Raw genomic sequence first — 16,724 nt, 5'->3', positions numbered from 1 at the left:
CAAAGGAATCCTTCTTGATGTCGCCGAGCGAGTGTAGCTCAATACATCATTGACAATATTAGCACCAGGACCTTCATTCTAGGGTTTTAAGTTTTGACGCTTGGATATATCCGAAATAAGGTTTCTGCATTTATAGAACAATAGCCTAAATCTTAGATTTGATGCTTAAAAAATACCCTAGTGGTTTTACAATTGAAAGTTTGTGTTGAAAATTAATTATGGAGTCTCAACCAGAAGATTAGACAAGATATAAAATATGTTTGTCTCGTAAGACCAATGCTCGTTATTTAATTTTCTAATTATGATGGTCAAAATGGAGTTCTTGGTCCAATTTAGCAGCCTCAATAGGGAAGTTCCACCTTCGTAATGGAAATGATTACAAAGACCGAAAGTTCAATTAGGCATAATGTTTCCTGTCTGAGTTGCCAAGTGATGTCAGTTTATAAGTTAAAAACAATAGTTTCTCACAATGTTCTGCAGCCAATCTCACATAAACTTGATTGCTGAAGCGACCATTTATTTACGCATTTGTCCATGCACTTACTGCAGTTTTAGAAAGCGAAAGCAGAATCGGATTAGACAAAACAGAAAACTGTTCAATTAAAGTGCTTTTTTGAGGGAAATGTTGGCAGAAGTGCTTCATAAGAGACTTTTAGCAGGATCTTAGTGAGTGATACAAAACAAAACCAAAAATTTTCAGGCCCCTTTCCCATAGGGGGATCTGGGCGTATATTTTCAATTGTATAGTTTTTCGATTTTAATTTCTCAAGCCTCTAGACTATATATATATATATATATATATACTTGGAATTGTTACATTTTTTAAATGAAAATGGTTTTGCAGTAGTAACTTCCACAGTTATTTGGCATTGTGGGCCTTGGTTACGAAAGAGTTTATCAGTATGTGTTCTACTTTACTTTTTTTTGTTAGGTTGGTTTTTATTTTTATTTTTTATTTTTATCATTCTTCTTAATGAAAGTTGGACTTTTTATCCCCATGTTGTGGAACCTTCAAATAACTGACTTTTGAAATTTACACCTCAACAATGTTAACACGTTTCAATTCCATAGTCTTTTCTTGACATGATTCCAATTGCTCTGAAATTGTCTTTTCCAGAGATTCCCATCTTGGATTTGCTATGAATTGGATATTTCAATTCCTTGTCTGGTTGACCCTTTGCTGCTCTCTAGCTGTATAGCCTTTTTTGAAGTTTGTTTGTTTGTTTAGAATGAGGGATACCAAAAAGGTTTTTGACCATTTAAGTTAGTGGCACTCAATTTGATTTTAATTGTGTTGGGACCGATTTTTCCCAACCCTCACTCTCACTATATGGTTACAGAAGTCAGCTAGGAATCCTCGCATCTATTAGGAGGGGGCGTTTGACGAATTTGCATTTGCAATTAGACGTAACGGTTGAATTTAATTGCATCATTTGATGAACTTCGAGAGTTCAATTGGATTCATAACAATCAGTATACTTCAAAAATGATTTGTGCTATCTTTCTTTTTTTCATTTTTATGAAATCATAACTCAATTTGTAAAATCACATTTTACTTTGCAATTGAAATGTATATGATACTTTAATGTGCTTTGTTGGCAAATTGAGAGACAAATAAACCATTTTCTAGAATGGCAAGATATGTGATTTATGTAACTGCGACATGGAAATTGTCATCAATATGCCACCATTTTTGGTTTTAGGATATGATATTTTCAGCTCAATTAAAATTTCATAATTTGGTATCATAGGGTATATTATAGGTATGAACATATCCCAATAAAAAAGGGCCAATTGCGGATAGATGTGGGTTGCAGTACATGGGGCTATCCAGTGTTGGTAAGTCAACACCTAACTAACTAGGCCCACATTTATCCATCAAAATAGAGCCTGGACCAAAGTCTGGCTCATACACAAAATTTACACAACACTCTGGAAGATATTATCTCAATTAAAAATCCGAAAAGAAAATTTCTGTCTTTTAATATTATTTTTTCTTAAATACAATATTAGTGCGAGTAAGATTTGAATTTAGCTAAGTTCAAGTTGGCTCGTAAAGAGTTTGCTTTCCCTAAAAATTACACTACTTTGTGATTTAGAAAGTTAAAATTACTGAGGTTACTTTCTTGTTATCAATTCGTGATCTTTTTGTCCATAACAATAAAAACCAAACATGTTCTCGGTAACTACTCTTAATTTCCTATTTTTGAAAAAAGAAAATCACACTATACTATTTTCTTCAATAAAGAAAATCCTTTTTTTTTAAAAAAAATTTATTTTATATAATATCAAATTGTAAACTTATTTTCAATTAAAAGAAATTATTCTATAAATATAGGTATTCGTTAAGAAAATCCTTTTGTTATAAATTTAGGTTCTGGACATGGTATTAAATTTCTCTCCACATGAGAAGTAAATGGATATTTCCATACTATTGTAAAAAAGAAAAAATATAAAAAAAAGTATAAATAATTTTTAATTTATTTCAAAACTAATTTTAATTTAAATATTTTTTATAAATTTTTTATTTTTATAAAATTTTCGTAAAAACATCTTATCGATGTTTTCACAATATTTTTAGAAGTTAAATGTAGATATTTTTATCTGGTTTTGGAGGAAGCTTAATCTCCATAGGGGAGACATTATCGCATGGGCTTCCACCATGAGAATTGACATTTGCATTTCTTTAAGGGTATTGTTTTTTTATATTATAAAGGAACGCGTGTGTATAGATTATTGATTGATTGGACTTATACATTTTAAAAACTAAAAAGATATATATTTAGTTTTTTTATGGACAAAACGAAACGTGCGATAAAAGTGATTTAATGAAATATAAATGGAAATTGAGGCTAAACCAAGAGTAATTAAAAAAAAAAAAAGGTTAGAAGTCTTTCCATTTTTTTAGAGAAGAAATATTAAAATATTCGAATTATCCAACTTATTAGTGTATTAAGTTTTGAATCTTCTGGATCATGAACTAAAAAGTACTCTCAAATCCTATTACATTATAATATGATTTTAATACATTTTTTTTATGGTAATAGATTAATTGAGTTATATTCAGATTCACAAGAAATATCATTTTTTCGATTATTATTAATTTTTAGATGTCCAAGTTACTTGGTGAGACATTATTATTATGAGACTTTAATTAATAATGTCATGATTTAATCCTTCAAAATTTTTCTTTTTTTGTTTTTTTTTTAAACAAAGATGATTAGCATGAGACTTAAAGTTTCTATGTCGATTTCAACAATGTCTTTATCAATGCTGGAACAACCAAGAGCCAACTATCGAGATTTTAGAATATGTGGACACATACATCGTGAAATGGTTCATGCATGTTCGTTATATAAGTCAAAATATCAAGTTGGTAGGGTTCAAAGCATCCCTTTCTATATATGATCATAGAAGGATATCTCTCTATCATCATGTGTATACATGTACATACCATTTTATTTGTAAAGATACGGTATGGGATACTGCATTATTCAAACCTTTGTATTTGTTCATTGTTCCAAAATTCTTCCTCATTGTATTCTAGAGCAAAAGGAAAAATAAAATATAATCATTCACAAAAAACGACGGTTTAAACTATTCAAAAGTGGTGAAGAAAAAAAACTCTGTTTATTTTATTTTATAAAAGTACTAACAGAGGTACGGGAATCTGAACACAATAGACAAAAGTTTGAATCGATCAAACGTTACTGTAGTTCAACCTTTTCTAATAGGACTTCGGAAAAGAATATTCGATCGTCTCTACCTAGAGAAATATGATCGTATCTCTCCAATCTCTCTTTTGGATTCTCTCGTATCTCAATTGTCTTACCAAATATATCAAAAGAAGCATAGAAAAAGAGGGTGAAAAGAAGTGGAGATGGGAGAGAAAGAGGAAGAAGAAGATGAAAAAATGAAATTAGGAGGCCAACAACATATGCTTCCAAGAGGGAAGCATGGGAAGTTATTAATGGGAAGATATGGGGCAGAAGTAGTTGAAGAAAGGCCCTCAAAATTAATATAAATCAAATTATATTTCAAAAACAAACAAATAAATAAAATATATAAAAAGAAAAAAAAATATATATATAATAATGCCAGCTTCTGCAATCTGCCATGGCACTGGCAGGGCATGTTGTTGGCTTAACAAGTACAGCTTGTTACAACTGACCATTGCACGTGCATTCTGCAAATCATTTGCCTCTCTCTATTTTCCAATTTCATATCATTGCTTCTCTTCTTGTGTTTAATTCCATCATGTCTTAAAAGTCTCAACTTTAATTTGTTGATGATTGTTGTTGCTCATTTTCATCTCGTAAACTCGGTAAAGCAATTTCCCTCTTTTCTTTCTTTTTTTGTCGGAAATTTTATGTCTATATAGACTTTAAAAAATCTATTTACTCTAATTCGATTTGAAAATCTCGCGGATGATTTCCTGTTCACTTTACTCGATAATAACAACGGAAAGGAAATGTTATAAGTTTGATGGATTTTGATTAAAAAGAAAAACATGAGTTGGAATTAATTGGAAAGACCGATTTTTTACTCTTAAATTACAAGTATTATCCCTTAACTTTCAAGGTTACAATTGTGTCTAATAAGACTCATGAACTTTAAAAAATATGAGTCTTTCTAAACTTTCAATTTATAGTGGTTTCGATGAAGTCTACATGTTTGTAAACTTGAGCATAGTTTAACGGATTAAGATTCTTATCTCCGACTAAAAGGACATGGGTTCGGATCCCTATCCCAACATATTGTTCTACTTTGAAATAAAATGTTATCGTCTAACATATTTTTTAAAGCTAAGAAACCTGTTGGTGAGGTATTAACCTCAGTCGAAACTTTGCTCCCTATACTTAGGGGCACCCGAGAGGTATTAATTTAAGCGTCTGTTAACAAGTATTGTTGTTGCATGTTCAGCTGGTCACGAATCTGCAGAGTGCTACTTTATGAGCAATATAAAATGGACAAAATGTTATTAAGGTGGAGATAAGGAACTGGGTCCAAGGGTCTCCCTCTTTCTTTTCAAAGTGTTGCATGCCAACCAGCTCTATCTCTCTCTCTCTCTGTGCTATGGGATAATTTTGTGAAGTGGCCCTATTTCATGTGCTTCATCCCTCACTGCCATCATTATTGCTATCTCTTTGTGAATATGTGGGGAAGGGTTTTTTCCCACTTCAAAACAAAACTTCATGTTTTGCTTCAAAAGCTTTTGATAATGCACACATCAGTACATATCAGATTATTAGAATGTGATCATATGGTTTTATTTAATGCAGCCGAGAGTTCTTCATCAGTGACAACTATCTCTATTCATCACATTGTCTCCCAGCTGCATTAATATTGTCCCCTCTAGCTCTAAGTTTGCATAACTTTGTTCGAAACGTTGTTTGCAAAACCACAACAAATTAATTATGCAGTCTTAGAACAAGAGGAGACAGTGTCATATCGTTATGGAAATATGAAGATCAAACAGATTTTGAACATGCATCGAATCGAGTGTATTAGAAGATAACTACAATCGAAAGTATTATACGTTTGCATGTAGACCATTTGCAAGTCAGTGTGAGAAAAAGGATGTGTCCAAGAGAGAGGAGGTTTTGTTTTGGAGAAGACCAGACCAAACCAAACCATCAAGTGTATAGATTTCATTGTCTTTGGGGGATGAATCAATGTGCTGGCGTTTTTATTACACTACAAAAATTAAATGAACCGAACCAACGCCCAACCGATAAATTTTCATATAAAAATCCATGAAAATTGACCAAAAAAAGTATATATTATTGTATCACATCTATATGGAAATACTATTCCAAAATTCTATTGTGAATTTACATTAATTTGCACAGAATTTCTATGTTTGAAAGATGTAAAAGAGTGGGTTTGAATATTATTCAAAACATTGCAATACATTTGCTTTTAGGGAAGAATCTTGTAAATGGGAGCACATAGGATTTGGTTGGAATCATTATGAAATTATTGCTCCATGCCCACCTATCTTTTCACTATAGATGATCATCATAATGGCCACTATTTAAAAATATGTGTAATCCAAACACATTTTTACCAAAAAGAGAAGAAAATAAAGGCTCATTATCCCTCAAGATGTTTCATCTTTTATGGCTTTCCTCTTGCTTTTTTGTTGCTAAGAGGTTCTTCTCCATATAGATTGCTTCTCATAAGAGTTTTAGTGTCAAATGGGAGCTGAAGCTTCACATCTCAAAAAGTAAGAAGATTAAATCATTATTAGAGTCGAAATACAGAATTATTATGAAACAGGAGACTATATCATTTTCTTTGGAAGGAGAATATTTTCAGCTTTCTTTCTTTATATACAAAGAGACTAGAAGAAGATAAAACCGTCCACATACGAGGAACTGATAACGGCAGAGAGGAACCAAATCCAGGCTTCAGAAGCATATAAAATTATTGAAGTTTTAGGAAGAAAGCTGTTTGAAAAATGAAATAAAAGAGTTATGTTTTGGTTTGAGAGAGGAGTGGCCCATCTCCTGCGCCCAGATGTGATGCTGCAGAAAAAACTTATCCCAAAACCATCTGCAGCAGAAGAAAGAAAGAAAAATGTATGGCAATGCTGCTGCTGTCTCTGCATATAATAATTAACTATAAGCTAAGCATGCCATAAGGTACTCTTTCAAATTTCACACATCTGTACGGCTATAGTACCCCAAATCACACTCTTCATAATACAAAAATCTAAAGTCTAGAGGCTCTGATGAATTAAACACGTCTCACATGGTGCGCTCAAATCAATCCAAATGTATAAAGATAAGAGCAACAATGTAAATATGGCTTAGAATCAAGATGAATAAGACAAGCAATGAGATATACTTTACTTTATGCTGATTTTGACTCATGCATTGAAATAATTCAGCAAAAGAATAGAAATGGAGGCTATTTACTAGTATAGTTCCCTAGGGGCTTGTCTGGTTCATTTTTCTGTGCAAGTATTTTTTCTTTAGTACAACAAGTAGGGTGGGGCCGCTTTCTTTCTTAACAAAGCCGAGAATAACGGCAGGCATAGTTGTCTCTCGCATTAAAACTTATGATCTTTTGGTTAGAAAAAGATGCTAATTACCGCTAAGCTAAGTTCATCTTGACTTATGTGTAAGAATATTTTAGAGTATTCTCTACTACTTTTAGTTGTCAAGAAAACTTAATATTTTAAATGCTAAATAGGTGGCCATCATAATTTGAACCCATTCATGACAATCCCATAAGATTAAACTCTACCGATCTTGAGAATATAAATAAAAGGGCCGCAACTTGGTGGTAAGGGCTTAGAATATGTGTGATAAAATTCTCTTAAGTTTTATATTCAAGTCTTTTTGGTGAAAAGCTTAAAAGATGAATACTCTTGATGTCATCCGAAGCATATAGGGTTATATTAGTGAGACGTGGGGCCCCCAATATCACTGTCATTAAAAAGAGAAAAGGACCAATAACACTGACCAAAGAGTTCTCACAAAATGGTCTCTATCAAATTACTGAGAATTCATCTTCCATGAGAAAATAAATCATTAGTCTTGATAAAACTATCCAGAGACCATTATTACATTCACTAGAGCTCAGAAGAGTTGAAAGCACCTCCTCTGTGAGTGTGAACAAAGTGATATTCTACAATATCCAAGCTTAAAAGTCATAGAAATAAGTGGGATCGCCACTATACCCAAGAAAGTTATCTCCATCCCCTCTTGCAAATCTTATCTCTTGTCCACTCAATCGTGTGGGGGCCATTATTACAGATTTAACTTCAAAAACTTTAGAAAAACAAGATCAGTCAACCAACACTCCCTACATTTCAGTAAAAGAAGAAAGAGCTTTCATATAGCAGATCCATCTCTCTCTTCCCTCATATGGAAAAAAGATTAATATTTTTCCATATATGAATATAAAATCTCATTTCAAAACTATGCCATGAATGTTCGTACAATTCGTATAATTTAGAGATGCAATAATATAGTAAAGTAAACTGGTACAGCACGGCAAAGTGCAGCTACTATAATATATATAATGCACTGTTAAAGAGAAAATGCCATACAGAAACTCAGCCCACTTCTTAGCTATATCTATCATGTCAACCATTTAATGGTCTTCTCCATCCATCCACTCTTACGTGTATATGTATATATATACCCTTCAGTGCCTACTCAATACCATACCCTCTCTCTCTCTCTCACGTTCATTGATAGCTAAGCTACATACTGAAAATATGAAGGGCAGGTTTATAAGAGCATGTGTAAACAAATGGAGGAAGATAGGAAGCAAAGTTGTACCTTGTACAGCCTGCGAGCACTGTTGCCAATGGGTTTTGTGGTCTCCCTTGCATGAGGATTGCTTCATTCCGAGTGACGTCCCGAAAGGTCACTTGGTTGTCTATGTAGGTGAGAATAACAGAAGGTTTGTAATCAAGATCAGCCTTCTCAATCACCCTCTGTTCAAGGCATTGCTGGATCAAGCACAAGATGAGTTTGACTTCACTGCAAACTCAAAACTCTGCATTCCTTGTGATGAGAGCCTTTTCCTTAGTGTTGTCCACCGTGCTAGCTGAGCTGATAACCGACAAATCCCTCTGTCTTTGAAGATAGGTTGCTGTCAAATTTAATTCATTCTGGAGATCTAAATTCTCTTTGAGAATGCTGATATGTATTTAGCCACAATTTGTTGTATACTAATGTAACTTGAGTAAATGTTTGTGAATTTCTTACCACTTGGGGACCTAATGCTACTAAAGGAAAATGGTGCTCTTAGCAACAAGTTGCTGAAAGTGCAACAAAAACTCAGTTATCAAAATACTCATCCGCTGCAACAAATTAAACCAGATTACTTGGGAAATTTTCCACTTGAGGTGCAACTCGGCCATCAAATGGAACCATTCTATTCCCGCATCTGTTCATGCTTCTCTCACACCTTTCACTTTCAGCAACATCACCTTTCACTTTTTTGAAGTAGTAATAATAAAAATTCCTGCCAATTCTGTTTAACAACATCATTAAAACTTGAAAGCTATCTGCATTATATCCAGATCTGATTCTTATGACCGCCAATCATCATCTCTGATCACAGGAAGAAAGGGGGCAAAACACCATTCACTCTCCCTCCAAGACTAATAATTTGTCCATATTTTCACTAGGCAAGCTCTTAGAGCTATGGACTCAATTATGGATATGCAAGTTCAAATGACATTTCATTGCTAGTGCTTGCCACACCAAATAAAAATTTTCTACATCATATTCTTATTCATATAAAAAGCTACTTAAAGTTACATACTTGTCATACCAGACATGATCAAATAATATATACATGCATATGGTTCGGCTATCTTAAGTCCAGTTATCTCAACTTCTGAATTTCCTATCAGAAATAATGTATACATGCATATGGGCCTCTGGATCAACCTTGATGGGACCAAACTACATCCTCTTTACTACCCCACAATACAATTTCAGAAGAGACTTTGGTCCTGGGTAGTGGGTAAAGATCTTCAATTTCTTTGCAAGAGCTTCAGATTCAGATTCAGTTGAACTGATACTATGAAAATATTAAATCTCAAGGTTTTCTGGGGCTTCACAGCAGCCTCTTCCATTGAGCCGAAGGCCTAATGATCTTTCTTATACAGTTATGCTTCAAAAGCTTCTGATACATAGTTGATTGAGATATCATTTTTATTGAGCCTTAAATACGTACCCAAATTTAGCCAAGTAATTAACATTACATTACATATGCCAAACCGAAACAAGTAAACATAATGGTCAGCTCGAGTTTAAAAGAAGTCTATGAAAACTTTCCGTTGGCTGTCTCGTATATGTAAATAATAAATACATGGTAAATCTAAATATTTTGTTGTCCTGTTCTCACAAATGAAAGAAAAGATTCATGCTCTCGACTGACTTAACTGTGAGGCTTAACCTTTTTCTCACCTGTGGATAAAACCATGGCTCCAAGTCAAGCTAAAAACACTCCAATTTTAAGGCTTCATATATATTTTCCATAAATTTGTGTTAGTGGGAAATGAACATATGCCCAATTACAGCTTACAAACTGAGATCGCAGAATTTCAGACAATCAGTAGTCCACTACAATATTTAGCCGTTTCGATCTACCATCATAAACTTTAGAAGTACAACAGATAGACTCCGTACAATGAGAATGCATGAAATTTTCGACGGGCGAAAGAAACCCAAATCATCTCAATTTCTTTTCTTTCCGAATTCCAATATAACAGATAACTTACAAATTCATAAACACAACCTACAAACATAAGAAAGGATTTCTCTGCAAATATACAATAATATATCTTGCCTTGTGTAAAGTAGATACAACACTTTTTTCTGGAGACTACAGACTCAACCAGAGGGCATCAGAAAGAGCTACAAATAGGTGCAAAAAAAGAAATCAAGCCTAATTTGTTATAATTGGAGCCTGCAGTTGGAACTCGGTATAGTATAGTTACCTAATACTACCTGAGTCCATCAGTCAAGCCCTCAAGTTCTCTCTGACCAAATCTCTTTCCCTGTAAGTGGGCATCTCTACATCTAGCTGAAAAGTAGAATATCAACCAAGCAACCATAAAGTATACCTCCACAACCGACTGAAAAACCATGGCAACATATTTTCCCAAAACCTTAGCTAGAATCCCCCTAAAAAGAGAGCCACAAAATATAGCTTCCAAACATTTTACTTGGACAGCCTGATTCAACATAATCGATAACAAATAACAACCTTCCTTCACTATTTGTCTTCCACTTCGCCTTGAATCGGCAATGACTACCCAGGCATCAACAGCAAATACGAAAGCTAGAAGTGTGTCCATAAAGAACCATGTAAATAGAAATCCAGATATCTCCTTCTCAAAACCTTGAATCCAAGGGAACATAACTGAAAATGGCATCAACTTCAACCTCACAAATAGCTTGAAAAATGAGTACTTGCTTTCGATTTCACCAAAATACCACAATCCAAGAAGCTGAGTTATGGCATCCCTCACTGCCCATCTCATGATAATATACCCGGAAAGCCGCTTAAGCCCCAGTATGGATCCATTCCAGATTGTACCAACCAGTGAGCTAAACCTCCCGGTTAGGTCATTAACAACTGAAATAAATACCATGCCTAAAACCAATGAATATGTAACAGTAAAGCTAAAAATAACCCATCCATACGCCGCAGACAAGAAACTCACCAGAAAGAACAGTGCTGCCGTTTCCCGATGATCAAGCTCCAATCCTTTCACAACGAATTGTAAATCCACCACTCTATCCACATCCGGTTGACCGTTACCATCTCTGTATTCTTCTTCTTGATCTTCAGCACTGTCGTTATCAACTGCCAAAGACGCAATTTCAGCTCTGAGTCTGAATGCAACTCCAGGGCGAACGACCTCCGAAACACTTACCCCGCTATCGACTACGGAATCCGAAAACCCTAACACCGAGTCAAAATCGTTGAACATCACGAAACTGCGATTGGGGGAAAAATTCTTGTTGGCCCCGAAGAGGCTGCGATCCTCATCACCATCGCCCGAGAAGAAGTCCTCGTCCAGCGTTCCGACGCGCGTAAGGTGGAGAAACGGGCGGCGGCGGCGGCGGCGAGTGGACGTGGAGGAGTCTTGGGAAGATCCGGCAGGGCTGCGGCTATCAGGAGGATCAAGGCGAGAGAGGAGAGCGTTGAGAGAGGGGTCGTGGTCGATGATGGAGGTAACGAGATGGGTACCATTCTCAAGGACGAGGCGGAAGGAGAGAAGGAGAAGAGAGAGGAGGAGGAAGGTGAAGAGATTGGAATTGAAGGAGGAGGCGGCTTCTCTGAAGATTTGGGCGGTCGAACGGAGCCGGCGAAGGCGCGGAAGGTGATCAGTCATGGCGGATTCCGGGATTCCTCTTCTCTTTGTGGCGAGACTTGCGGTGGCGCGTTGGGGTATGGGGCGGAGAAACACACACTAATGATTCCTTAAACATTTCGCTCCTTCACAAGTCAAGGCAGACTTCATTCTTTCGTCCACGCGCTATCTAAAGAGGTTGTCAATCACGCGCTAGGACTCCAAGTTTCATAATCTTTTTTCTCTCTCTCTATATATTTTTGACAAAATATAAGCACATAAATTATAAATTATAAATTCGCAGCTTCACACTTTGCTTAGACACATCCAAACTTAGCAGCCTGAAAATAGGAGAGATTTTGTTAGTTCACTATCTGTAATAAAACTTTGACATAATTTTCACCTCTCCATCTTCTGCCTACCTTGGACAAGATAATTTGCATCTTATCCATCAACTTATACTAATATTTGTTAAGCTGATATGATTTTATTTTATTTTTGATTTGCAATAAGTGGTTTCGTGAAGTTTCTTTTATAATTCCTATGGGGTTCGTGCCGAAAATTACATTATTTTTAGAATTTGGTTCACATTGAGCTTAAAATTGTATTTGGAAGTGATAATAGAATGAGTAATTTTGAAAAGAAAAAAAAAGATTTAAATATAATTGATTTTTTTGAAATCACCATTACCTTGAAAATCTGATTTTAAACTTTTTTAAAATTAATTTTTTAATTTGTCAAACACGATGATAGAAAATAAAATGATTTTGAAAACGATGAAAATATAACTGGCAGATATTACACAAAACTGTGCACTATCAAATCTAGTTCTGCAGATAAAGAAACATCATAAATTAATTGCATGCCGTACAATTGTGGCACAGCGTGAATAATAATTTACTGGATCGGAAGGACAAGAAGATTATTCTTTTTGAGTCTTTTACAAACTACATTGACAGAGACTAGAATTGACCCAAAAATTTGGAATGAAAAGGGAAAAAACCGCAGGTTTTCGTAGAAACAAATTTTAACAGATCTCAATCATCTGACATTGTACATGAATAGGGCCATAACAGTTTTTCTTTGGATGGCCAGGAAAGGATCAATGGTTAAAAGAGTAGCACCTTGGGATAAGCTACTTCAGAGTCATCAATATGATCTGAACTTATTACTCTTCAGAGAAACCACGAAAAACATATGAAGGAATCCTCCATAAAGGTTCCCTATAAACAACTTGTAAGACCACAGTGCAAATAATGTAAAACATTCCTCAAAGATGGTCGCAAATTGCGTTCGTGAACACGGTAGTTGATGATGAACCGCCGAGATCAGCTGTTCGGTACTTCCCTTCCGCAATGGTCTTGAGAATAGCATCTTGAATCCGATCAGCTTTGTCATGGAGCTCCAAATGGCGAAGCATTGTGACAGAACTCAAAAGCAATGCAGTTGGATTTGCCAAATTCTGTGCAAGTTTAACCAGAGCATACAGATACATGAAAATTCACTTTCAAATAGGAAGGGGCATTTACTACTTCGACTCTTCACCGCGTGTTTGCAAAAGATATATATTCTACCTAAGCAATTACATTTTACTGTATGCCCTTCTGCAAGAATGTGTGGTACGAAGCCCTATTTGGATTTGAGTCAATTGGACTCATGTTTTTGACCAAAAAAAAAAAAAAGGAGAAAAGGCTTCAAAAGTGTTGTTTGAAAATGTTCTATTCTTTCTGTTTCACATATTTGTTTGATAATATATTTTTTTAGTTCCTATTTTTCTCAAAAACGGTGTGAGAAATCTTAGCCCTTTTCCCTAAAAAGAGATTCTTCGCAGAAACATATAACATTTCCTCTTGCTACTCCCTCTCTCTGCACTTCATTTTTTCTACAAACTTTTTCCTATTTATCTCTACAGTCTCACCATTCTTTCTCTCTACATACACTTTCTATATTACAATGTTTATTCCTGTATTTCTGCATAAAAAATAGTGCTTTCTATGAAAAGAAGGGTGTGATTGTTACTATTTAACTTCCATGTGATCCCACAACCAAGGTCATTTTTTAAAACTTAATCTTTTAGCTTCTAATTTTAATTTAAATAATTGAATACAATTTTAATATCATTTACTACTGATAATACTAACTTGCAGACACAAATTTATTTTTATGTTTGAAAATGTACAACTTATGATTAACATATTCTACAGATCAAATACATTGATCCAATAGTGCAGATTTTCTATCTTAAGAATGCTATATTTAAACATGTCTATCTCTCTCGAGCATTTAATTTCATAAATTTCATTCTCATCAATTTTATTCCCAGGAATATCAAGCATTTCCATGCCATAAATGCCCCTATTAGTCACAAAACAGAGGTCCAAGGTTGACATGTTAACAATTGTCAAGATTATTGATCGAAAGGAGGAATTTGAAATAAATTATTAGTGCAAGAACTAAATTGACACCACGAAACCCTATGATGGTAGTTAAAGTTCAGCTAGAGATAGTTTAGGACCAACCATGAGTTGCTTAGTGAAAAAACACAGCAAGCTGATAAAAGCCCCGGCAATAAATACAAGCAACATACAGAACAATGAGGCATTCAAGAGGGATATATGATTAAACAAAAGAAATAAATGAAGGTGCAGTCAATGATCTTAAAGTTATGAAGCCTGACCTTTCCAGCAATATCTGGTGCTGAACCATGCACAGCCTCAGCAAGAGCAATACCTCCCTCACCAATATTACAGCTGCATAATATTATTTTTTTGGATGTCAGATAATATTTAAGCTTACCAATAGAAATGAAAATGAGGCGTAAATACCTTGGCGTTAAGCCCAATCCTCCAATCAGCCCAGCACAGAGATCACTGATAATGTCACCATAAAGATTAGGCATCACCAATACATCAAAGAGAGATGGATTCTTCACAAGCTGCACAAAGGCAATACATAATGAAGACCAGTTCCACCTTACTTGCACTTGAATAACAAAAGTCAAATTTCGCTGCCGTTCTACAGAAACCCATTGATGATCCCAAATTTCATAATCAAATCAAGTAATGATCAGAAATACTTTCTCAAGAATCTACTAGATATTCTAGATTGACCCTCTCAGACCTCCACGTCACCTCCAATGCAGAATTAAACTTTTTATGGGTTCTGTGATTCTTGAAAAGAAATTAATCCATACCATCATACAGCAGTTATCAATGACAACTTCCTCGTACTTTATCTCAGGATACTTCTCTGCAACTTCACGGCAACACTGAAAGTGAAGACACAAAGAAAATTTCAGATGAGAACACCTGGATGAAAAGTGAGGATGAGGGGATAGTAAATAATTTTGAAATTTAGTCACACCTTAAGAAAAAGACCATCAGTTTTCTGCATAATGTTGGCTTTGTGTATCGCGGAGACTCTTTCTCTTCCATGAGTCTTGGCATAGTGAAAAGCATATTCTGCCACCCTTAAACTTGCTTGACGGGTAATGATCTTAAGACTTTCAACCACACCTCTCACCACCTAGAACGCAATAATTTGTACACATGAACCACGTTGAGATTGCTCTCCACAATCCAATAGAAATTATAGATACTTACTTGATGTTCAAGTCCACTGTACTCCCCTTCTGTGTTCTCACGGATAGTGATAAGATTTACATTATCATATCGAGTTTTATAACCAGGCAGGCTGTAACAAGGCCTTACATTAGCATACAGATTAAGTTCCTTCCTTAAGGTAAGGTTCAAAGAACGATGGCCTTTTCCAATTGGTGTGGCCATGGGTCCTTTCAAGCCCACACGATTACGTCTCACTGATTCTAAGCTTTCCCATGTGAGAAAACTTTGAGTTCGAGGATCTATTTGGTCACTGACGTAGTGCTCTTCCCATTCGATAGGCACTTCAGCAGTATTGAATACCTGTATAGGTTAAGAATGAAATTTATCAATTACACAATACCATGAACATCACTTAGTAAATCAAACAAGAAGTATCTCACTTGGTATATTTATCACACAAGACGCATGAAATTTACTTCTTTTCTGTATTAAAAATGAGTTGCAATTCTAAAGTGGATTTGACACTACAAAAAAAAGACAGTAGTTCTCTTGAATCACCATCTAATAACAGAAACATAAACCCAAAGACATGAACCAAATAAGAAAATTCTCATAAAAGAGAACTCGAAAAATACCCCACATACCTTTAAACATTAAAATAACAAATTCAGATCAATTTTTCTGGAGCAATTACCAGAGAAGTTGCCACTAGGTACAGAAAACGGGAAAATTATCGTACTGAAACAGAATTGCGATCATGGAGAAAAAGCAATACCTGTTTGACGGACTCGGCAATTTCGGGACCAATACCATCGCCGGGGAAGAGAGTAGCTCGGATCGGAGAAGCGGCGGAAGAGAAAGCCCTCAAGGGGACGGGAGCGGAGGAGCTAAGGTCAGATGAAAGGGAGAAGATCTGACCCGAGCGGCTTCCGAGGGCGCGTCTGAGGAGCTGCGAAGCCATGATTGACGACAAACAAATGAAGAAAAAATCACAGAGAATATATTATAACCAAAAATGTTTTTGTTGAATAACAGAGTTTTTAAGACACATGAACATAAAAGCTGAAGATTCTTGGGATTATTGTGGGCTTGTGTGATGGGCTATTGGGCTCAACTATTGGCCCAATTCAATTGAGCGTTTTTTTGAACGAGATGCCATCGCGATAATTGCCCTCTCTCAAGATCTGTAAAAATTTTTAGGCCTGTTTAAAGTTTTTAATTTTCTCCAAAAATAAAAAAGAACAAAATTGTTTTCTTCCTTTTTCTTTTGTTGTTATTATTTTGTTAGTACAGTACAGGAAGCGTGGGGATCGAACTCATAACCT

The 16,724-nt window shown here is 35.2% G+C and overlaps 3 protein-coding genes across 3 annotated transcripts; 1 reads left to right on the top strand and 2 right to left on the bottom strand.

Moving 5' to 3' along the window:
• The first annotated feature begins 7,095 nt into the window (after positions 1 to 7,095).
• Positions 7,096 to 8,731, top strand: LOC111013697 (uncharacterized). The gene has a single exon (XM_088120626.1). The coding sequence runs from the start codon at positions 8,144 to 8,146 to the stop codon at positions 8,570 to 8,572; it is 429 nt and encodes a 142-aa protein (XP_087976752.1). The 5' UTR covers positions 7,096 to 8,143; the 3' UTR covers positions 8,573 to 8,731.
• Positions 8,732 to 10,206: 1,475 nt separating this feature from the next.
• LOC111013548 (uncharacterized) lies at positions 10,207 to 12,105 on the bottom strand. The gene has a single exon (XM_088120623.1). It carries the CDS (start codon positions 11,876 to 11,878, stop codon positions 10,481 to 10,483), a length of 1,398 nt encoding a protein of 465 aa, XP_087976749.1. The 5' UTR covers positions 11,879 to 12,105; the 3' UTR covers positions 10,207 to 10,480.
• A 581-nt stretch (positions 12,106 to 12,686) lies between these two features.
• On the bottom strand, positions 12,687 to 16,421 carry IDH-V (isocitrate dehydrogenase V). The gene is made up of 7 exons (XM_022288119.2): positions 16,175 to 16,421; positions 15,439 to 15,759; positions 15,200 to 15,361; positions 15,030 to 15,104; positions 14,662 to 14,771; positions 14,514 to 14,586; positions 12,687 to 13,298 (listed from the first exon to the last, which is right to left on the bottom strand). The coding sequence occupies exons 1-7, from the start codon at positions 16,358 to 16,360 to the stop codon at positions 13,107 to 13,109; spliced, it is 1,119 nt and encodes a 372-aa protein (XP_022143811.1). The 5' UTR covers positions 16,361 to 16,421; the 3' UTR covers positions 12,687 to 13,106.
• Positions 16,422 to 16,724: the final 303 nt, after the last annotated feature.

The sequence above is a fragment of the Momordica charantia genome (assembly GCF_013281855.1).
Source record: "Momordica charantia cultivar OHB3-1 chromosome 1 unlocalized genomic scaffold, Mcharantia_2.0 BLBB01000001.1, whole genome shotgun sequence".
In the NCBI taxonomy this organism is placed as follows: Eukaryota; Viridiplantae; Streptophyta; class Magnoliopsida; order Cucurbitales; family Cucurbitaceae; genus Momordica; species Momordica charantia.
The sequence above is the reverse complement of the archived record's forward strand: the minus strand, read 5'-3'. Positions and strand labels throughout refer to the sequence as shown.

What these genes read in the sequence shown, in the direction of transcription:
- LOC111013548 (XM_088120623.1), bottom strand. Translation starts at nt 11,878, where the DNA reads ATGACTGATCACCTTCCGCGCCTTCGCCGGCTCCGTTCGACCGCCCAA.
- IDH-V (XM_022288119.2), bottom strand. Translation starts at nt 16,360, where the DNA reads ATGGCTTCGCAGCTCCTCAGACGCGCCCTCGGAAGCCGCTCGGGTCAG. An exon ending in CTGATGGTCTTTTTCTTAAG is followed by an intron (nt 15,105 to 15,199) that starts GTGTGACTAAAT and finishes CTTCACTTTCAG; the next exon opens with TGTTGCCGTGAAGTTGCAGA. An exon ending in GGATTGGGCTTAACGCCAAG is followed by an intron (nt 14,587 to 14,661) that starts GTATTTACGCCT and finishes AATATTATGCAG; the next exon opens with CTGTAATATTGGTGAGGGAG.
- LOC111013697 (XM_088120626.1), top strand. Translation starts at nt 8,144, where the DNA reads ATGTATATATATACCCTTCAGTGCCTACTCAATACCATACCCTCTCTC.